The 21,992-nt window shown below is 35.5% G+C and overlaps 2 protein-coding genes, 1 long non-coding RNA gene, 1 other non-coding gene and 1 pseudogene across 12 annotated transcripts; 2 read left to right on the top strand and 3 right to left on the bottom strand.

Annotated features, from left to right (window-relative positions):
- On the top strand, window positions 1-2,126 carry LOC111213893. Of its 9 annotated transcripts, XR_007334563.1 has the most exons (5): window positions 7-670; window positions 781-841; window positions 932-1,474; window positions 1,567-1,728; window positions 1,807-2,126. It is a non-coding gene; the product is annotated as an uncharacterized LOC111213893 (long non-coding RNA). The 9 variants fall into 9 exon arrangements; XR_002663466.2 differs by having other exon boundaries at window positions 1-124; window positions 200-1,474; XR_002663465.2 differs by having other exon boundaries at window positions 7-471; window positions 553-1,474.
- Window positions 2,127-2,193: 67 nt separating this feature from the next.
- On the bottom strand, window positions 2,194-2,266 carry TRNAR-CCG. Its single transcript has one exon. It is a non-coding gene; the product is annotated as a tRNA-Arg (tRNA).
- Window positions 2,267-5,107, bottom strand: LOC125602025 (annotated as a pseudogene).
- Window positions 5,108-5,266: 159 nt separating this feature from the next.
- On the top strand, window positions 5,267-7,633 carry LOC125602024 (proteasome subunit alpha type-2-A). Its single transcript, XM_048773941.1, has 12 exons — window positions 5,267-5,406; window positions 5,666-5,732; window positions 5,823-5,899; window positions 5,972-6,036; window positions 6,166-6,212; window positions 6,335-6,410; window positions 6,574-6,641; window positions 6,777-6,846; window positions 6,926-7,011; window positions 7,087-7,149; window positions 7,247-7,312; window positions 7,396-7,633. Exons 2-12 carry the CDS (start codon window positions 5,692-5,694, stop codon window positions 7,442-7,444), a joined length of 708 nt encoding a protein of 235 aa, XP_048629898.1. The 5' UTR covers window positions 5,267-5,406; window positions 5,666-5,691; the 3' UTR covers window positions 7,445-7,633.
- LOC125602023 (TELO2-interacting protein 1 homolog) lies at window positions 7,394-13,704 on the bottom strand. The gene is made up of 14 exons (XM_048773940.1): window positions 13,275-13,704; window positions 13,037-13,202; window positions 12,558-12,953; window positions 11,778-12,230; window positions 11,585-11,692; window positions 11,377-11,507; window positions 11,171-11,300; window positions 10,762-11,068; window positions 10,066-10,691; window positions 9,807-9,965; window positions 9,657-9,731; window positions 9,285-9,590; window positions 9,002-9,217; window positions 7,394-8,799 (listed from the first exon to the last, which is right to left on the bottom strand). The coding sequence occupies exons 1-14, from the start codon at window positions 13,475-13,477 to the stop codon at window positions 8,128-8,130; spliced, it is 3,948 nt and encodes a 1,315-aa protein (XP_048629897.1). The 5' UTR covers window positions 13,478-13,704; the 3' UTR covers window positions 7,394-8,127.
- Window positions 13,705-21,992: the final 8,288 nt, after the last annotated feature.

Below are 21,992 nucleotides of genomic sequence, written 5' to 3'. Positions count from 1 at the left end.
CCTGTTGGTTTGTGTTTACTATTATTGTTTGCTGGGCAGTAAGCTTCAGGTTCCTTCTTCCTCGTTTTTTTGGGAGGCTTCATTGATATTTGGGAACACGCTAACGTTGCTTCGGTGAGACAAGGTAGCGTTGAAGTTGTTGAGTTTTGATCTTCCTTTTTGTTATGGGATGTTTTGCTTTGGATACCCTTTTCTACAGTTGAGTCCGGTGATTGGTTGGCCTTGAGGGAAGAAAGCTTCGGGTTCCTCACTGGTTTGCTGCAAGAAGTCGTATTTAGTCTGACGGTTTTCTCGGCCTTGTTCCCTTGTTTCCTATTTTGCTAGGCTACTTATCTTGGGGGTTTATTAGTTGATAGTTGATATTGGTAACACTTGTTTTGCTGCTCTCTGAAGGTTAATAAATATCTGCTAAAGGAAGGTTTTGAGGATGCAATACAATGTATTTCAGTTTTCTTGCTCCAGGGTGTCAAGGTAACGTTGAAGTTCTTCCGAGTCCTATTCGTCGTTTTTTTTGTTATGGAAACGTTTTGCTTTGGACAAAATCTTCTACAGTTCTGTAGTCTGGTGTTTTGTTGGCTTTGAGGGAAGTAACCTATGGTTTCAGAACAGAGTCTCTGGTTAGTTAATTTTGTTGGCTGGCCTTCACGGGAAGTAAGCTTAGCTTCTTCGGGTTTGTCAGCAGTCCCCATCCTCTCTTTCCTTGTCCTGATTTTTTGAATTCTCGAGTTACACGTTCTTTGGCTCACGGAAGGTTAATGTAGTAATGTGTATTTGCTATAGATTTGGAGGATGGAATATCATGGATATTTGAGATTTGCTCTTTCCTTGAGATAGTGACAAGGTAACATTGAATGGCCTCTTTGAGATTTGCTCTTTCCTTTCTTTCTGTTATGAAAACATCTTGCTCTGGACACTCTTCTATTGGATATAGTCTTCGGTGATTTGATATGGCTGGGAGGATGTGAAGCTCAAATACGGTGGCGTTTGCTTCTGTATCGTTGACTACTCTGAAGGTGTTTACCAAGAAGATGGTGCCTCTTTTGTCTTCCTCTAGGTTTGCAGTAATATCACGTAGTCAGTATCATCTCAGTACATCTGTTTTGTATTTGGTTTTGTGGAAGAGTTTCGCTCTTTTCTTGTGCACTGCATGGTTTCATCATTTGCCTCGTTTTTTCTGGTTCGATGGTAACACAGGACAGGGCATATGAATCTCGCCTTTGTCAGAATATGGTCGGAAACGTGTCTTAGCGACAGTGAGGGTACGGTGTGTCAGTCATGTACTTGTGCAGAATTTTTAATCCATTTCTTCACACTGCGCTTTGTTTCAACGGTGTGCCGCTAGACCTTTTTTTGGTGTCTTCCAGTCGCAGAGCTTTGCCCACCAGACCCGAGATTGTAGCTCTAATGGAGAAGTGTGGGGTATGGGTTTATGATGACATGCTCCAAGATATCAAAACACGTTTTCTCCAATATGGTAAGCAGAGAATCTTTCTTGAGCCCCAGTCCCTGTATCTCATGTTTGCATTTTCAACATTTAAAATGCAACTTCTATACAACCAATACCAGCAATGGAGAGAGAGCAGAACAAGGAAGGATGTTCGATGGTCTTCACTACCTCCCATAGCTGATAGCTTCGCCAGGATGCTTATCATCTGAAATCGTTACGGCTTCGGTTTTGTACTAGCTTTCTAGTTGAGCTCAACAGAAACAGTTTGGAAAGGAAGGCAGGTACCATTTCGATGCAGTACTATCTCAATAAGATTTCTCCTCTTGAATCAGTCTTCCTGATATTTTTCCATGGTGCAGCAAGAGGCCTCGGAAACTTACGTAGCCTAAACCTCACAAGCTGCAAGCACCCTACCCAGTTTCCAGACCTTCTGAAGGCGACTAAACCTGAGCCTGTTAAACCCTCCAGTTGTGTTAATAACTGGGAAGTATGACAGAACAAAGACGAAGCTGCGATACAAGTTAATAGGCTTCAAGACAAGAAACAGGAGGACTTTGGACCTTCGGTGTTACCGCTACTGGCTAGATCTCTTTTTCTATACTACTGTAAATATATGGTCTATATGTTGATGTATCAATATTCAGTCAATGAAAGCATATAGCCTACTTTTGGTTTCAAAGATTAAAAAAAAAACCCAACTGGTATGATATGTCATCTATTCATTGAAATGCCTAAAAAAAAAAAAACGACCACGGTGGGACTCGAACCCACAATCTCCCGCTCCGGAGGCGAGCGCCTTATCCATTAGGCCACGCGGCCATCTTATTTATTAACTTTTCGCTACCATACTGACTTTACTGCACTTTGTACGTAATGGTTTCGGGTTTTATGTTTTAGGATGAACAAATTTAAGTTTGCTGATTTATTCGAAAGAGAACACAGACTAATGGTATGTTTGATAGCTTCAAGCCAATCATAACTGAATAAGTGGCTTTTGTTAGGATTTTCATGAAGAAGATTCATCACCTTCACCTTCGATGGGTAAGTCTGGTTCTGTTGCCCATTCAGTCCACGATCCATCATACACTGGCACTTCAGTTTCCCCCAGCCGGTGAAGCCCCTGACAGAGCAAGTAACCATGTCAGTCTCACCTCCACTGCTTATACATAATCTCAAACAAAACTGGTGGATGCAGTTTGGTTATTACCAGAGCCAGGATGCAAGCTGTGACGCCAGTGCCACACGAGGCCATTATAGGCTTGTCCAGTGGTGGTTCTTCAACTTGATATAAAATGGTTTACCTTCTTGTTCAAATCGTTTTTTCAGCGTCTTCTGTTGGTAAGAGTGTGTGAGAAGAAGAATCAAGCATCTGCAGAAAGGAGAAACTTTCGCTCTCTCCACACAAGTTAGTGCACGGTGAGAAGCTGATGCCTCTGCCAACTATCAAAAAATTGGTTGAGAAAGGAATTAGAAACAAGATTTCTTTGATGAGAAGGGATGGGATAAAGGGTATGGAGCAGCTGATGCAATTTTGGTTTCATACTAGAATGTAAATAGAAAGCTGATATGTAAGAAGGGGAGGGTAGAAGTTCTTGAGTTTTCTTTATAGAAACAAAGAATGCACTTGATGTATACAGGCTTTTTTGAATAAATTTAACATTAATTCAAAAAAAAAAAAAGAAAGGAGAAACTTATCACATATTAACTCTGGAGAAAACAAACAACCCTTTCAACTTTCAAGGTTACCTGAGGAAAAGGAACACATTTGCTTCCAGGGATATGACCGCTTCTTATTCCCTTACGAGGCTCTGGAGCAATACCGTCAAACCTGTGTAAAAAGCGTAAATCTAGTGAATCAAACGGTACAATGAGCATCAATTACTATCTAGCAAAAGCATTTCGCCAGTGGAAATATGTGTCAGTTTGCAAATCATAGTACCTTGCTTTGGAACGAGCGTCTATGTTTTGATGTGTCTGATCCTCCATATTGTTCTTCACCTGTAAAAAGTTGACCAAATCCAGGTATAAAACTATGGCAGAGCTATAGAAAATTGGGTCTAAATCTGATCCACAAAACAAAATATATACACAAGTTATTGAACATGAAGTTGGGTTATCTTTAGGACTCTCTTATGAAATTTGAAGAAGAAAGACTAAAAAAACCGTTCAGCAAATGTCAACCTGATCAAGCGTCCACACTAGATGTGGCTGGAACTTCATTTTAAAGGTTGCTCTCGGCTGACCTGTGGAGAAAAAAGAGAAGGAAACCACATCATGAAAGGACAAAGAAGAAACCATTTCCACCAAAAAGACTTGACTTACGCTTTGTCCTTCATAGATTTTCTCAATAGCCTCACTAGCAGCACTGGCTTTCAAAATAGCATTACCCGAAGCACTAGATTCAACATCATAACCTGAAGCACGCCATCTCGGTAGACCTCCATCGAGCACCCATACTTTCTCATGTCCAAAAACACGCAACATCCTACAGGTTTAGAGTAGTAGAATAAAACCCACATAGCTATTATACCAATACCTAAGAAAAACTGAACAAAGCAAAAGAATAAATAACGAGAGCCATAACTCACCACCATACACGGGCTACACTAAAGATCCCCTTCCCATCACTCCATCCTTATTCTCAATTCCAAGAGCAGAACAGCCGGCAGCAAAAGCTCCCTCAGACGGTAACATATGTGACAACTGTTACCAGACATTGATGTTATCATATTAGATGGTCGCCTTTATAGCACACAAAGAAACTCATAATAAACAAGTATAATAGGGAAAGTTACAATAAGATACTAGATGATATTTATAATCGTCATTAAAAAGGAGAAGATAGTGATTCTTACACTTGTTGTTCGATCTAAATCAAAGAAGAGAGGACCGGGAATAATATGAGCAACCTGTAGGAGAGCACAAAGTCCATTAGGATCAAAGCAAATCATGGAAGTAAAGAGAATAAAATATCAAATCATCTAATTTACTCTAATGTTCTCACCTGATATTCTTGGATCGGATTCCTCTGCTCATCAGGCATGTACCAGACGCATCCAAAACCTGAACAGAACACTGAACATAACAGAAACAGGTACATTTAAGCATAACAACAGACAAAAGTTTTGAAGAAAACAAAGGGAAGTCACCTTCAAATCAGGGTTTCTAAGATTAGAATGAAGGCAATCAACAGAAACAACAGGCTCATCAACTCCAGTAGAAGCCATGACTCGAATTGATTTAAAGCCTGTAGAGGAAGAGCCTAGGTGAAGTGAGAGTAGAGTCCTCTCTTCTGTACAATTATCATCACAAGAAAGAGTCAAAACTTTATAAACAGAGCAGAACCCAGAATGTAAAGCAGCGATCAGACGAATACCCAGTTGCGAAATTACGACTCACACTCAGAAAGGGTCTTTTGCGGAACAAGAGAAGGAGAGATCAAGCGGTGGCTTGCAGCTATAAGAAAGTTCTGGAGAAAAGGGTCGAAGCCATATCAACCAACCATACGCCAATTTTTTTTTTATTCTCTCAAGAGAAAACCCAACACAGTTTACTGTCTGTTGTCGCCACGAACTGATTGGTCAGGAAGGAAGGAAGGAACCGAGACACAAAACGCTATTCTCTTCGCGTTTTAAAATTAATTTGATACAAACCAATCCGGTTTAACTAAACCAGTGCGGTAAACGGTGTCGTTTTATACGAAATCCTATTTCTAAACCTTTTGAGTGACGACCCTTTCTTCAAGAAACCATAATTTTTAATTTGATATATAAACCAATCTGGTTTAACTAAACCAGTATCACTTAGTAAAACGGCATCGTTTTAGAATTTTTTTTTTCCCTTTCCTAAAAACCTGTTAGTGCCAACCCTTTCTTCAAGAAACCTAAAAGCTTTTAATTCTCCACTTCGCTCGTCGTCTCTCCTTGGTCCATTATCGTTGCTCGATCTGTTCATCAAAGGTATGGTTGATCGTTTAGTTTGATTTGGTTCCACTTGTTCTTTGAGATCTCCACGTTTAGTTAGATTGAATCGCTTCAGTGTAGTAGTGTCTGAGCCGTAAATTCGTTTGACCTAAGTTGTAATTACTAATCTTGATGAACATCATTGTGTAGATCGTTGGATGTTTTAAGTTTAGCTGATTCAGCTCTTGCCATGATTCCAATTTTTAATTTTTTATTTTCCTAGAAAATTGGTTAGAAAAAGATTACTCTTTTACAGAATTTTTGAGCTAAGCTTAAGGTGCAATGGGAGACAGTCAGTACTCGTTTTCACTCACTACCTTCAGGTATGAACTCTGTTATTTTATCATTCAAATGCATCACTTTCCAGCACTTAGATCAGGGGTTGATTTTTGTTGTGTTTGTGAAAAAAATAGCCCTTCAGGGAAGCTTGTTCAGATAGAACATGCTCTAACAGCTGTTGGATCAGGCCAAACATCTTTGGGAATCAAAGGTTTGTCAATAATAAATGATGACCTTATGGAATTTTTAAATAAGAGGAATTATAAATATGAATGTGATGCAGCGTCAAACGGAGTTGTTATTGCTACTGAGAAGAAGCTTCCCTCTATTCTTGTTGATGAAGCCTCTGTAAGTTTGATTATCTCTTCCCTGTGCTCACCATGTTCTTTGTACTATTTGATCTGGAACTTTCATAGGAGGTTGTGTATTTATTAATAACTATAATGAAACTAATGTTAAGTCTGACTTGTATTTCAGGTTCAAAAGATTCAGCATTTGACTCCCAACATTGGAGTTGTATACAGGTTCTTCCCCTCAGCTATCTGTTTGATAACTGATTTGGTTTTATAGCTTGAAATTTGGATTTGGGTATCATTGGTTTCCTTTGCTATAGTTAAATGCTAAGACAGTATTTGCTTCTCTGTAGTGGTATGGGTCCTGATTTCCGAGTTCTTGTGCGGAAGAGTAGGAAGCAGGCTGAGCAATATCTCCGCTTGTACAAAGTAATCTTATATCTCTCTCTCTATTCTCATCTACTTTTCTTGGAGTATTGTAATATCCATGTATAATAAAATTTCAGCATATACTTTGGATTGATGCTTCTTGTTAATATTAGCTGATGTTGCTTATTCGTAATTCAACTTCTAAGGAGATTTATTGTTGCAGGAACCCATCCCTGTCACTCAACTTGTAAGGGAAACTGCTACGGTTATGCAAGAGTTCACTCAATCGGGGTAAGTACTATTCAAAATCTACTTAAGAAGAGTTACTTACTATACTAGCATGAGAAAATGCTGTTAAAGCAAAGTATCCATAAACTAGACTACTGAATCTTGCTTCTAATTTTGGTTTATTTCTCCTGCTAATAGTGGTGTTAGGCCGTTTGGAGTTTCTCTACTAGTGGCTGGGTATGATGACAAAGGTCCTCAGCTGTATCAGGTATGTAGAACATTAAAAATATATAACCATTAGTGCTTATGGTAAAAACATCTAATTCAGAATTTCGTATTTTCACTAGGTGGATCCGTCTGGTTCTTATTTCTCATGGAAAGCTTCGGCGATGGGAAAGAATGTCTCAAATGCTAAGACATTTCTCGAGAAGAGGTGATAAGATTTTGCTTTTTGTGATATAAGTTTATGATCTTCGAAGCATGTCATGTCATCTTAGTCTCTTATCAGGTACACAGAAGATATGGAACTTGATGATGCCATTCATACAGCGATATTGACATTGAAGGAAGGGTGAGACTTTTTTTTACTAAACTCTGTTTCTAAATTACAGAACTTTTCTAAAGACCTAACATCCCTTTGTGTCTTTCTTACTCTGTCTGTTTCACAGTTTCGAGGGAGAAATCTCGAGCAAGAATATTGAGATTGGCAAGATTGGTGCTGACAAAGTTTTTAGGTAACGTTCAATACTTCCAAACTTAATAGAATCAAAGGGATCTTTGTTATTGCCATCAATGTCTAAGAGGTGGTTATGTGCAGGGTACTAACACCGGCAGAGATTGACGATTACTTGGCTGAAGTCGAGTAAACTTTCACTTGGGCCGCTCAACAAACCTGGCTTTGAATCTCAATACTATCTTTTGCTTTTCTGCCTAGTTGGACAAAAAGCTGTGGTTCTCGCTTATGTAAACTTTTGGAACTTGTTAAAACTCGAGACCTTGTTTAGAATCTGTTTTCTTTTCACTCGTTTAAACAATGTTCAAAATGTCTCGTACCATGTTTGGTTTACACAAGGACCAATGGGATAGTTCCTCAGCAACTTATGTGTAGCTGTGTCTTAGACCGGCAACGAACAAGTCTCTAAACAACAATCTATCTAACAAGTTCCGCAATTGTAAAATGTATTACTCAATGTGGCAATTAGATGTTTTGAATGCCTAGATTGATTTTTTTTTTTAATAGTTTTGTTTGTTTAGGTTTTATCACGAGTAAGGGTGCCTAGACACCAATTTTTTCTTATAACATTGGGTATTTTATTACTTGCCTCCAAATGTACAAAGAAGCAAGAAGAGATCATGATTTCATTTAAGTCCCTGTACTATCTTGCATATCTCACATCTCCCCATTTTTTTTTTAACATTAACACAATCTAACACCCTTTTTAACTTTTAACAATTTACTGCATGCCCTTCTACAAAATCTTCAATGAAATAAGTAACAAATCAGTGTCAAATGTTGACGCGGGGAAAGAAAAAGTTTTTACAAGCAGCGTTATGAACAACGCATTTGATCTGCAAAGACAAGAGACTGCATTTTCTTGAAGATGTTCTCAACGGAGCTAAACTCCGACTCAAAACCATAGCTCCGACCACCGTACTCAACATACAGAAACCTCCCCGGAGAATCTTCAGGTGGTGGAGGCAAAACCGTTGATATATCCGGAAACTCAGGAGAAGGTGGAAGAGGCAAATCTCTCTTCTTCTTGAGAGAATAATACACATCTGCTAAGAGAATCCAAATGAGATCAGAATCAACGCAAGCCAAACCTCTCAAAGCATTCAAAGCCGCTTCTCTTAACCCTGTTACGCCGCTGCACGCTATCCCAACGACCAAGCCTGCAACTTTCTTCAAAACTGCATCTAAAGCTGAAGCACAGCGTTTGTCTCTGGAAAGCTCAGCGATCATGTTGAGAAGTGCAGCTTGCACTTTCAAGCTGGAAACTTCAGCAATGGAAGAAGAGGCTGACTCAGAAATGGTTCTGTAAGGAAGCCTGAGAACTGATTTGTTCTCTTCTCGGAGGTGTTTTGGCGTCATAACGTGGAAGGGAGATGTTGTTAAAAGCTTCCAGAAGTCTTGGCCATCGTTGCGGAAACGACGTGAGAAGAAGTCTCCTCCAGATGTTTGAATGACTCTGGTTATCACATTCAAGCATCTCCTTACAGCCTGTGGAACAAATGCAGCAGGTTTTAGAAATTGTAGTGTTCTAGAAATCGGTCTAGTCGGGTAAATCAAATCTGAAACGATTTGTTTAAAAGATTGGTGTAACCATTTAAAAAATCGGTCTAGGCGCCCGTCTAAACAAAAATCCTGTATAAAGAGCCTAACACCGCCTAGTGATTAATTTCTAGATAGAGAGAGATTGTACCACAGGATTTCTGTTTCTTATGCAAGCAAGAAAGAATGGCCATATTTTGTTGATAGCAGGTAAGAGACGGTTTTCATCTGCTCCATCGTCGGTGGCATTCATGTAGTCTTTAAGCTGATAGAGTGAAGCAAACTCAATGACTTCTTCCATCGTCTCTTTAGTTTCTGTCTCAGCTCGATAAGCTTCCTCCACTTTAGCCAGTGTCACTATTCCTTCCTGTAGTATTGGAAAGTTACTAATTTGAATTCCAGAAAAACCAACCCAAAGGGGAATGTTACTGTACCTCGATTATATCGAGAGCAACCAAGCATGAAACTTGATTTGATGATGCAAGGAGAGGTGTGGCTGCAACTAAACAAGAAGAGGCGATCGATCCAACTGTGCGTCTGTATCTTTTAGAACGATTCAGTTCAAGCAGTATGTGTTCCCATTCTTCTTCATTAAATTTATCCTCGGAATTTGAACCCTTCTCTTGCGCCGATGTTATTGCATCAGATGCTTTGGTCTTAACCTGGTCACTATATGACTTGGCTTGGTCTGGTAATAGACAAGCCTCGTTCTTAGATGCTTTGACAATCTCAACAACAGCCTATCAGTGGGCACCAACAAAAAGTTAGACCAAGAAAACTAGTGAACCGAAGAATGAATTTAATACCTTCAAGAAGGGTAGAGTTAGATTTGGATGATGCTGTCTACCAACAATCTCTAGCTCTTGAGAAACCAATCGCATCTGCAGATCAAGAAAAACAAAAGTTCTTTAACCTAGGGATTAAGATCTAAACAGTTCATGCAAATGTGGCTTTACCGGTTCCTCCAACAAAGGCAATATTTCATGGGCAACTCCTATATAAGAAAGCATAGCAGCAAGAACACTTGGAACATGAGGATTAAGATCCAGATGGCGCAGCTGACGACAAATAGAGTCAACAACATAATCTGCATTTGCTACAACCAGATGCCCTACCTGCACACAAAACAAAAGAAGGGAACGTTTAAAAAAATATATATATAATTATAGGTATAGTAATGTGCTTGAATCCAAATACGTTATCATAAACTCTCACAGTGGGATGGCCAGAGGTGGTAGCAAGAAGACGTAAGACAGCGTCAGAAGCGTTTCTAACTTGGAAGCTTGAACACGTAAGACTCTCAAGCAGGAGGTAAAGCGAAGAGTGAAGAAACCCACTCGAAGCAAAATCTTCCCCAAGGCACAACGAAAACACACCGACTCCTTCTATTATAACTTGGTGTAGCATTGCAGTGTCCCTTAAGAAATGCAGACTAATATGTTCAACATCGGTGGGATCGGTTTGGTTCACTGGGAGATCCCACACTTGAGAAGATTGGTACTCGTGCAAGATTTTACCAACGCAATCGATCAGATGAGTCTTTGCACGTTTGTTCCATGAGACTTCCCAGGAGAGTTTGTTGTCTCTTCCCTTTCTTGACTTCTTCCGAAGCAGTCTTGAGAGAGCATCAGTTGCTTGTTCTGATAGACCAAAAATCATCTCGTTCAAGATACAAGCAGCAGTTGCCGCCTGGCGTACTAACTGTCCTGAACCAGTTCGATTACACCATGTTTCCCAGTCTTCTCCGTTGTACTCTTTTACACGAACTTCTGAAACCAATCTACGGAAAAACCCCAAAGGAATGTCCAGGATGACTGCTAAACTGCCATCGTTTTCAGGTCCTAGCAAACACACAAACGAGATCATTAACTATGACTCATCTATAAGTTAACTGCAGAACAATTAACTCACCTGCCATTAAGGATAAACCTACAAGTCTAAGGATACCAGCGAGCATCTCGTAGAGCTTCTGACTACCAACATAAGAGAACCAAGGTGGCATTCGAGGTAACACAAAGCTACTGGTCTGTGATATCTCCAGCTTTCCTTGATCTGATTCAGCGTGGCTGCGACTGGTCACTTTTAATTCTGTGATGGAAGGGAGGTAACCGGTCGATGAAGTAGGCCTGTCTGCGATGAGCTTCTCAAGAGAGCCAGTGTATGCTGAATTGTGGCTCAGACAGAGAGCAAATGTATCCAGGAATCTGCTAGCTGTTATCTAAGAAGCACCAAATATTATTAGATCATGTTTGTTTTGTAGACTGGATTAGAAGAAAGAAGCAGCCAAACCTATGAGCGTGATAAGGGAAAGAATACATACTGGAGACTGAAGATGATCCGCCAGAAACTGAGGACCAGAGTAATAAGTGACCACAAGTAACTGCTTCACAACCGAAAGTGCAGGCAATTCCTCATTCCCCAAAACCACTTTTGGTAGCCTCTCCAGTAGTCTGTCATCAACACACGCTTATAGGTCACTGAGCTTGAAAAGGAAAGAAACAATATAACAGCAAAGAGAAACAATACCTGGTAAAAATCTTGCTTATGTCGCTCTCTACTTGATACTTTGTACGTTCAGAGAATAAGTGGTCGAGAGTTTCCTGAGCTGCTACAGAGACTTCATCAGAGTCATCAACAACCAGAGTACATACGCATTCCTGCATCATAATAAATAAGAAATTCATCCAGTAGCAAGTATCTAACATCATTGTGTTGTTGTTAGTTATGAACTTACCAACATCACTAGCCTGGCACCCTTTAATGAACAAGGGCTCTTAGATAGCAGTCCACGTATTGCTGCTAGAAACGCCCATCTAATTTTTCCAGCTGGGTGAATAAGAATCTGAAACCAATTAAGATTCACCGCTCAGACTAAAAAAAAAGACAGTACAAAAGTGATGGAACTAAGAGCGGGAAATATAGCATACATGAGGAAACGTCTCACACAAGAGCTTATTCACGTGACATGTTGTGTTCTCTAACCATTCCTTTGTACGTTCAATACGAAAGGAGTCACCACTCAGTTTCTGACTCGATTTTTCTTGTCCATTGTTGATTTTAACAATCTCTTGGCTTGTAGTTTCTGTCCTCTGCCCTTGAGATTTTGTTGTTAGAGAACGAAGTTCGTCCAAAACTGAGTGTGCAGATTCATGCTTCTGCAGCTTAGTATCATCATCATCATCATAAATACCGAGAGCCGATGAATTAGCCTCATCATCAAGGACTATCATGAGAAACTCGGCTAAACATCTAATTGCTTGGTCCAATGCATCAACGCTTCCTGCAGCTCCGCTAATCATTGCTCTTGAAACATGCAACACTTTGGCCATTTGGCTAACAACACCAGGTAGAAAAAATGCCAACACATCAGCAGTACCAATCTACAAAAACAACCATGGTGTAGAGTTTGAGTTGATTTGATTCTTATTGAGTTTTCAGATGATTGGATAGTTTAATATGTTTTTTCTTAAACCACTCTAAATCTCAACTAAAATCATCAGATTTTTATTTTGATTTTTTTTAAAATAAGAAATTCCAAGAAATTAGACCCTTCATGAGTTTCATGTGTTTCAAGAAATTCCAAGAAATTATTATGAAAATTTCATGAGTTTTTAAAATTCATGTGTTAAATAGCATTGGATTTGTCTTTTTAATATCAAACAAAATGACAAATGTATCAAACCCTGTATGCATAATACAATAGTTACCTTAGCCACAAGTATTCGTAAGGTCATAAAGGCCTCAACTCGAAGGTGTGCACTTCCTCTATGTCCTCGTGAAGCCTCAGCATCAGCCACTTTGAGAAGAATGGAAAGCCAATGACCCACAGCAGCCAAAGCAGAGTGAGACTGAAGAAACGCCACCAAGCATTCTCCCGTCGTTTCTAAACCAAACTCTGAAACCTTCCGAGTCTGACAATCTCCTCTATCCGACAGCTGAGGCCAGCCAAGAGTCCCCTTACATCCGCAGGAATCATCAGAACATGGAACCAAACCAGAGATCATCGCTCGGAAACATCTGATGATCCCTTCACGAAACTCCTCAGAGGCCTCAGACGGCGTCAAAACAGCACCACTAGTCAACTTCTTCATAATCACAAACATCTGAAAGGAGATAACTTTTCAAATTCAACATAACATACATACAGTTTCCGCCCCCCCCATAACTAATTCAAAATCAAACTCACCTGATCAACGGATCCGACGTGGCATTTCTTTAGAAGCTCCTCGAGACAAGAGACTACACCTTCAGCTACTTTATCACTCACTCTGTAAGGAACAACAACACCTCCTCCTTCACTCCTGCAAGCTACTGCAGCGTCTAGCAGAAGAAGCAAAGGGAACAAAGTGTAGCTGAAAAAAAAAACAAAAACTTTATCAACATCGAAACCAAAGGTGGAGACTTTATGTATGGCGAGTACTTACTGGAAGAAGGACTGCAGAGACGACGGAGGAGCACGGCGGAGGAGGCTGAGCAGCTCAGGGATCATGGCCGGATCCTTTTGAGAGGTTTGCGAGAGGCTTAGAAGCTCCAAGGAGAGAGCTTTGAGCTGTGCGAAGAGGGCTTCTCGTCCCTCGACGTCGTCTCCGTTGGTTTCGCGGCGGACTACGACGACGGACTTCTCCATTCAATCCGATCAATTCGACGAAACCGCGACAAAATTGAAGTCAAAATTCTCAAAGCAGAACTTTAATTGACACAACCCAGCAATGTTTGACCCGACCCGACTGTGTTGACCCGACCGGTGAAGCTGTAGCAAGTAGAACCTTTCTCCGTCGCGACTATAGACCGGAGTTTTGATTTTTTTGTCGACAACAGAGTTTTTATCTAGGCATTGTTTTGAAAATTTTAATATTTACTAGAGATTTTGTCCGGCCATGCCCCGGATAATTTTATACAAATATCTTTGCATCTAATGATATGTATTAGATATATATTACATCTCTGTTCTAAAAATATAAATAGTAAACTAGATTTTGATCCGCACATCGAAAGCGCAGATTTTTGGATAAAAAAAATATTTGATATGAATTAGTGGAAGTACAGATTTTTCGTTTAATTAAAATTGATATGAATTAGTATTTTGATTTGATGTATATTATTATTCACACTCTTATGTTACAACATTATCTTTATATTTTATGTGAATTTTATAAGAGTTACATCTGTTGAGCTAGTGAGACATAAGATTTGCTTTGCAGATTTTGGGCTAATTTAATAGTATGATTTTTTTTAGGTTTTTAATAGTTATAGCAATGTTTTTGTACCTGATCCAAATCCACGGTCGAATTGATAATTTTGGTGACGTATACAATCTGATCATACCAAGTTAAAACATAATATATAAAAACATGACAAAACCTGGAAAAAAAATCCATCATTAACCCGCCATCTGATATTGTTGACCCGATAAAATATCATATAAATTTGATGATATTTTTTAAAATGTTGATTCAAACTTTTTCAATACTTTTTAGTAGTACTTAAAAGTGAATAAACTTTTTGATTTGTGATTCTTTAATAGTATGAATTTGTAGGTTTTTAATAGTTTTAGCAAAGTTTTTGTACCCGGTCCAAACCCACGGTCAAATTAATAAATCCGGTAATCTATATATAATCCGATTTGGATTAAGTTAAAACTTAATATGTAAAAACTTGATAAAACTTGGTAAAAACTCATCATTAACCCGCCATATGATATTGATTGATCCAATAAAATATTATATAAATCTGATGACATTTTTAAAAATATTGATTTAAACTTTTTGCGTACTTTTTAATAGTACTTAAAATTGAATATATCGAATGACACTAAGATTTTTTAAAAATTACATGATAAAAAATTCTCAAAAAAATTACATATAAGATGGAAAGGGACCCATTTCCAAATTCATACTGTATCCCTCTATTATAAATGTGGTTCTTATATTCAGTTTCAATAATATTGAGTAAAAAATGAGTTTATTTAAAGTATTTTATAGTTACAGAAAAAATAATAATATAATTAATGAGTAGGTGCAATATTTTTGTAAGTAACTTTTTAGGATGATCATATTTTAATAATATAGATAATAAAAAGAAATTTGTGTGATCTAATATTGTTCAAGAAAATATATCATAAAAATATGTTGAAGCGTTGAAGAAAATACTTAATGAATCATGCATATATTGAAATACATATTTATTCATATGATAGGGTGCCATCATAAGTGAACAACGTCCAGTTCATTAAAATACGGTCAATAATTATTCATGCTTTTTGTTCATGTGGTTGTTCTATGGTTTTTCTAACGATTATGAGTAATAAGGTTAACATTTTTTTTTGTTTATATGTGGGTGATGAATTGTGATAGGTTATTAATTTGAAACTTAATTATGATATAGTTATAACATAAAAGAGAGTTGTTGTCGATCTAGGTTAGATAAGGGACCCACCATATACGTGATTAAAATCTATCAATTGAAAAAAAGATTCTAATGTAACAGATTATATATTTTTGATTTAGTTAAAACAATATAAAAGACATATTAAGTTTCTAATGAAAAGGTCCAAACAACTTTTATAAGTAGATTTATCAAGACTGCTTCCCTTTTAATAGAATAGATTTAATTTAATTAAATATGAGTATAACTCATAAATAATTATTTTAACTATCTAAAATATTTATGAGATGGTGAACAAAAATAAAAGAAAAAATAATTTATTATTGAATGTTAAAAAACTGGACTAAATATTGATTCAGTATTGTAAGAGCACCTCCAACGTGTGTATGAGGAGGTGAAGTTTTTAAGATTTTTAATATTAGAAAAAGGAAAGTAAGTTAAAAACTTATCAAAAGTTTCTTAATAAAAGATTTTTTAGAACCGTTCCTAAACTTTCTATGCTTGTGTGTCTGTTTTCTATTAGTGCAACTTTTTTTTTTAGTTTTAACTTTAGTTCTTCAATGAAATAGTAGTAATTTACTGTTTAGATATGTGATTTAGGAACTCAACTATTAAAGTTGCTCTAGCTGGTTAGACCGATCCAGAAAAATAAATTACAGAATAACCATATAGCTTAAAATAATAAAATGTTATATCAAAAATTGAGAACATCATCTAAATTGTAACAAAAATCTCTTAACATCAAATATGTATGACACATGAATAACTTTCAGTTCAAAACTTCAAATATGATATGTGGGTTCAAGAAAATACATATACTTATCCCTCTTAAAAATTAGTTAAGTAAATGTATATTTTTAGTTTGATTTATGAGTTTTTAAAATCAAACATGTTGTCAAATTGAACTTAGTTATTACAATCAACATTTGGAATAGTATAAAATCGTCTTTATTTATATATAATCATATTGTACACAATTATATTTTTAGATCCCAATGAAAATTTATCTTGTTATATACATAACGTAGCTGAAGTCAGCTTTGAGTAACTAATGTTGATTTGAAGTAATATTATTCGGTCTATCTACTTGTATTTAACTAAATGCACCAGTATGATAATAGCATTTTGGTAACGAAAACAAAACAAATCAAACTGAATCCTCGGGGACACACAAAACCGTAGAAACTTTCTTAATCTTCTCATTACAAATACTTCTTTAGCTTTCTTCTTACATTGTAGTCGTCACTTTCAAGTCTTGTCGCTTACTTCTTCTGTGGTGTTTGAATCTTGTGACTTACTTCTTCTGTGGTGTTTTTGAAGACCTTCCTTTCATCTTCAATGCCTAGAGTCAAACATAAACACAGATTAGTATACAGTTTGACAACCATTTTCTAGGTTGCGTATGCGTCCACATCTTTTTTGCTTACCCAAAATAATGATCAAATACCTTATCTACTCAACCATGATAATCGAATTTAACATCAGGTTCTACTGACATTGTCCCCTCCAAATTTGTTCAATTCTCAATAATGTGTAAATTAAGAAAAGATTAATGTGATTGACCAAAAAAAAAGATCAAAGTGCTCACACACGCGATTCAAAAGCCGAAGAAATTACCATGATTGTCTTCATGCTCTACTGCTTGAGCTATTACAGCCACCTCATGTCATAAATCCATTCTCAGCAGGCTTCTTTGAACCACCTTCAGAGCCAGACTCATTGACCAAATTGAGATGAATCAAATTTGGGTAAATTACTCTGGTTTACAGGAAAAGCTTTTTGCAGCCTTTTGTATATTCAGCAGTAGAAGAAGAAGCACTATTATCTCCAAATGGTGCAGAAATGTAGCCCTCGGAAACCATGACCTTGTTGTCTCCTTAACTTTGTACAACTGACATGTAACCCGAATCTGGGAAAAACTACATGTTTACATAATAATAGAATCAGTCGAAGCCAAGCAGATAAATAAGTGAGAGTTAAAATTTATTCATGAAGGATAAAAACTATATTTACGATGAACTAAGCTTTTGAAAAGGAAACACAAATGTAGACGCAAACATCAATGGAAAGACTTACGATGGCAAGTCGTAAAGGTATATATATCTTTATAGCTTTTACCAAGAGGAGATGTATCATACGGAAGTATATAAATAATATATATATATATATATACTGAGTATGTCCTTTATCATCCAATCCATCAATGTATCACTCAAATCAGTACCTGCAGAAATATAATCTTAATTTCAAGAGATGCAAACCAGGGATTTAGAATAACGAAGATAAGACTGAAAAGAAAAATTATTCATCCAAGTATATTATGTTTCTAGGGCATAAGTAGCTTAAATAAGAAACCAACAAAAAGATTGTGCCAGATCATAAAGATTGACACAGATGGAAAGTAAACCCATAAATCACAAACCGCTCCAGTATTAAGCCGCTCCTCACAAACCTGTGAAAACAAACAGAGTAATACAATGTCTCTCAGATGTGTGGAGTACCAGAGAAACTGGGTAGAAACTTGATGATATGTAAAGAATGGTGAACTATGACATGAAAAGGTGACTGGATTCTTACCTTCTCAACTATCTGTTCCATTTGAGCAGCCCTCAAAATAACATCCTCTAGGCACTCTTTAAAGGTTCCAACAGGGAAACAGGAGCAACTATAGTAAAAAAATACATTACCACAATCTGGAAGATTAGCATCATCTCGATGACACTCACTAAAGAACAAAGGAAAAAGTAGATGGACTTCAAAGCATTTTAGATGGGACTTACTTCTCTCGAGAGAGTGGGAAAACAATATTTGACTAAGCACCATTTCTCTAGCCTCCCTATACAAATGTTCCAATCAGAAAATAGATTAGTTCCAAACTTGTAATAATATTAAACTAATAGACAGCCACAATGCAAACCTTTCAGCATCATCTGGTGATCTCCGTTGATTTACGTTCTGTTGATTGACATTCTTCCCCTGCTAGTCAGGTTGGTTCACGATGAGATAAAAATGTAACTTTTCCCAGTTATAAGAAAAAACTGGCATAAGTAAAGGTAATAAATAGTTACAGTGCCATGTCGAGATGCCATCTCTAGCAATTGTATGTCTAATATCTTCTTGTTCAGAGCCAGCCTACACAGAAGAAGTAGAAGAGGCAGATCAATAAAAGATTAATTTTGCAAAGATCGTAAGTCTCAAATAAGAACTATTTTTTGGCTTAACTTGCTACAATGCTTTGATTGCTGTAAACTTATCTATCAAATGATCAAGGACGTTGATCCAATTTTGAACCTGATTGGGCTGTTTCTATGGCTCAGCCGTCGTTACCAGTATCGGGATCCACGCGGCCGAGGGGTAGCTTTTGGTTGCATTGCTAATCCATTGATTTAAAAAAAAAGAAACGAATTTGGGTGAAGAATAAAATTGAATATATGATTCAAGAATGTTATTTGATGAGTAGGAGTGGGTGGTGAATCTGGTGATTAATACACAAAATGGAAATTTGCAGTGAGTCAAATCAATTCAGATGAAGTGGAAGAAATGGGATGACGGTGACAGGATTTGAGTTCTCTTGGGCTCATTAACGATGAACCATTTAACATGTAGCCCATATAAGTTACTCGACTCATAGGAATGACGTGGCGTTAGAGAACTTTATGATTGGCTGATTAAATTGGAGGACAAGGATACCCTAGCTGATAAGTATATCTTGCTTTTAGTATAGTATATATTTTTTATTTTTTAAAATTTAAAATTATATCTTAAAAATTCCACCCTTTAACTTTAAATCCTAAATCTAGAATATTTAACCATCGAATAATTTTTTTTTGTTATAAGATTTTAGGAAATAATGCAAAATTGACCTTATATTTATACATAATCTCAAAATAAACCTTCTATTCATATGTAATTGCAAAATAAACCTCATAATTACAAAATAATCAACTTGCAGATTTGGATTGGTTATGGAAACACTGATCAACACAAAATGTATTAACTTACAAAATTATAAAACGGATAATATTAGAATTACATATATTTGTCTGTTATAAATTTTTTTTTTAAAAACCTAAATCTCGCATTTTTAAATCGCAGATCAAATTATAGTTATAATTTATACCAGTTAATTTATTTGGTTTTATCGTTTTGGATAACCATATTTTTTACGTCAAACTTAATAAAATCTCATATGCCCTCCATTATTTAGGGGAAACCATTTTGATGGTATTTTTCATCTTTACCACCACTAAAGAAACATTTTCAAAAATACATTATTCATTAAGTGGCAAAAGACTCTTATATCTTTGTTCTCTATATATATAATAAATTACTATTTAAATTTAAAAAAAAAGTTTTTGAATTATACTTTTTCAAATTCAAACTTCTTTATAATATTTTCTTTTGAATTTTTTTTTTTTTCAAAATTTCTTTTTGAAAATCGAAACTTAGGTTTGAAACTATTCTTAAATTTTTCTATTTTTTAAATATTTATTTATATATTTATTAGAATTCTAAATATGGTATTTGTGAGAATTTCCTCATTATTTACTTGGTTCATGTTTGCTTTAAAAATTAGCTGACGCTAGTAATAGACTATCTAAAAATAAAAACAAATGTTTTCCACACAAAGAATTATAAATACTGCATATTGATAATTCATTACTCTTCATATATCGCAAAATGAATAATTTTCTAGCTTTTCTGTTAGTTATTACTATGTGTTATGGATTGAATGAAGCTTGCAAAACTAGCCGCATAGTAATTTCTAACGGCATCTGGGAAGGTATTCCTCTTGAAATCCATTGTTATTCCTGGGGACGAGAGACCCGTGATTGGGGAACACAAACTATACCATACAATAGTAGTGTTAGTTTTGAGTTTGTCGCTGTTCTGAATAGAAAAAGAAGAACAAAATATGTATGTGACTTATGGTACCAGGATGCAATAGAACCTTATCTTAAAATAAAACATTATCCTATGCTTGAAGTATTTCGAGCAGGCCATACAAGAAAATGTGGCCAATTTCGTGAATGGGGTACAGGAAAGCATGGGATTTATTTCAGAAGAAAGTATTCTCAACGGTTGGGATGGGCGCTTAACTGGTTTACGCTATACCCCAAAGAAACATAAGTTTTTCCCTAAAACTTTTCACAATATTTAAGTAAGTTCGTTGTTTGTATTTAAAAGAACTAATCCTAAGCGGTATTAGTAATGTGCTATATAATATTTAGCAAAATATCATAAAGTGAAAATATATTTAATACTTATGTATATTATTGGTTCAATACTGTAAATAATAGAGTAAATTGAGTCAAAACCCATGAAAGAAGCCCAAATTAAGTGTAACACGTAAATTTTTATTTTATGCTATTTTTTTGGGTCCCACTTTAAGGCAGAACCAAATAGGAGTATGCCATTTGGCAGGGAGAGCACACGGTATCTCTTATATATTAATTGAGAAACATTATAATTTTTTGGTAGCCACGTGTCATCACTAGGTTGATTCTTAGAATCATTAGAAAAATAGATTGGTCAATCTAATTATATAATAAGTTTTTTTATTAAACTAAACATAAATTCATTATTAATGTTCTTTATTATTTTCTTAAATAAAAGTTACGGAATTTTCTAATGTGGCTAATGTATATATGGCAATGAATGATTTTGAAGATTTGATAAAAATTAGTGTATCTTCTATCATATTTGCTTAATTTTAAAATATTAAAATAAATTAAACAATCACAATAACCATATAATAAAAATTTAGATTTTTTTGTATATGTTATATTTTGAAATTTTAAAAACGACTATGAATTACTAAAACTGTTAAAAGTCTCACATTCAAATTTTGTGATCCATAGTTTAAATTTTTTTTATGACAAAATACAAAGGATTACAAAATCATATAAGTAAAAAGTCTAATTTAATTAATCTTTATATATATATATATATATATATATCGTTTTAAATTAAACTATAAACCCTATAGAATACATAAATATTTTAGTTTCGAAACTTACTTTGAACATTTTTTTGATAAAAGCTTTGAACGAAAACTGACAACTTTACTTTTTTAATTTTTTTTTATAAATTATCATTAATTTAAAGTTTTAGCTATTAAAGATACAAATGGTCAAAAACACCAGATGAGTAGAAAATATCATTTAATAGGCATTAATATTAAAAATATACTATGTATGTTAATATCATTTAAATTTAATTACATATCCTATCAAATAAAAAATATTGTTTAGATTAATAAAATTGATTTATATTTTCGTACCAATTTAATTGTATATGTAATAGTTACTGACTTTTGATTATTCAATATATATCTATTATTTTATAATATGTAAAAATATATAATACATAAAATAATTTTTATATAAAATTTTTATTCCGCGCTAGGCGTGGATCTTAACCTAATTCATTAGTAAAAGGCGAAAGAATAGTTCGCTTTATGCTATTTTGGAAGAGAGACTTGTGTACATTTATTCGTTTTCTCCTTTCTTTTTTAAATGTACCAAAATTTTCATAGCAAATATTTTAATATCCCCTATATATTAATCATGGAGCATTGTTAAAATGAAAAACTTAAGGAGCATGGTTACATGTCAAACTGAGAGCATTCCTCAGCCTTTTTTTTAATTGGACCAACTTTACTAGGATTATTAAAAAAATAACATTAAATGAACCACTTAATACTTTATTATATATCATTAAATTCGAATATGAAAAAAATAACCATTTAATTATTT

This window comes from Brassica napus, unplaced genomic scaffold (assembly GCF_020379485.1).
Source record: "Brassica napus cultivar Da-Ae unplaced genomic scaffold, Da-Ae ScsIHWf_2718;HRSCAF=3482, whole genome shotgun sequence".
Lineage (NCBI taxonomy): Eukaryota > Viridiplantae > Streptophyta > Magnoliopsida > Brassicales > Brassicaceae > Brassica > Brassica napus.
This window is presented reverse-complemented; position numbering and strand designations above follow the sequence as displayed.

Excerpts from the sequence above, each read along its gene's own strand:
- LOC125602024 (XM_048773941.1), top strand. The coding sequence starts at position 5,692 with ATGGGAGACAGTCAGTACTCGTTTTCACTCACTACCTTCAG. Across the intron at positions 6,213-6,334 it reads AACATTGGAGTTGTATACAG|TGGTATGGGTCCTGATTTCC; the intron begins GTTCTTCCCCTC and ends GCTTCTCTGTAG. Across the intron at positions 7,150-7,246 it reads ATATTGACATTGAAGGAAGG|TTTCGAGGGAGAAATCTCGA; the intron begins GTGAGACTTTTT and ends TCTGTTTCACAG.
- LOC125602023 (XM_048773940.1), bottom strand. The coding sequence starts at position 13,477 with ATGGAGAAGTCCGTCGTCGTAGTCCGCCGCGAAACCAACGGAGACGAC. Across the intron at positions 11,508-11,584 it reads GTGCCAGGCTAGTGATGTTG|GAATGCGTATGTACTCTGGT; the intron begins GTAAGTTCATAA and ends ATTATGATGCAG. Across the intron at positions 8,800-9,001 it reads TAAGAAACAGAAATCCTGTG|GCTGTAAGGAGATGCTTGAA; the intron begins GTACAATCTCTC and ends TTTGTTCCACAG.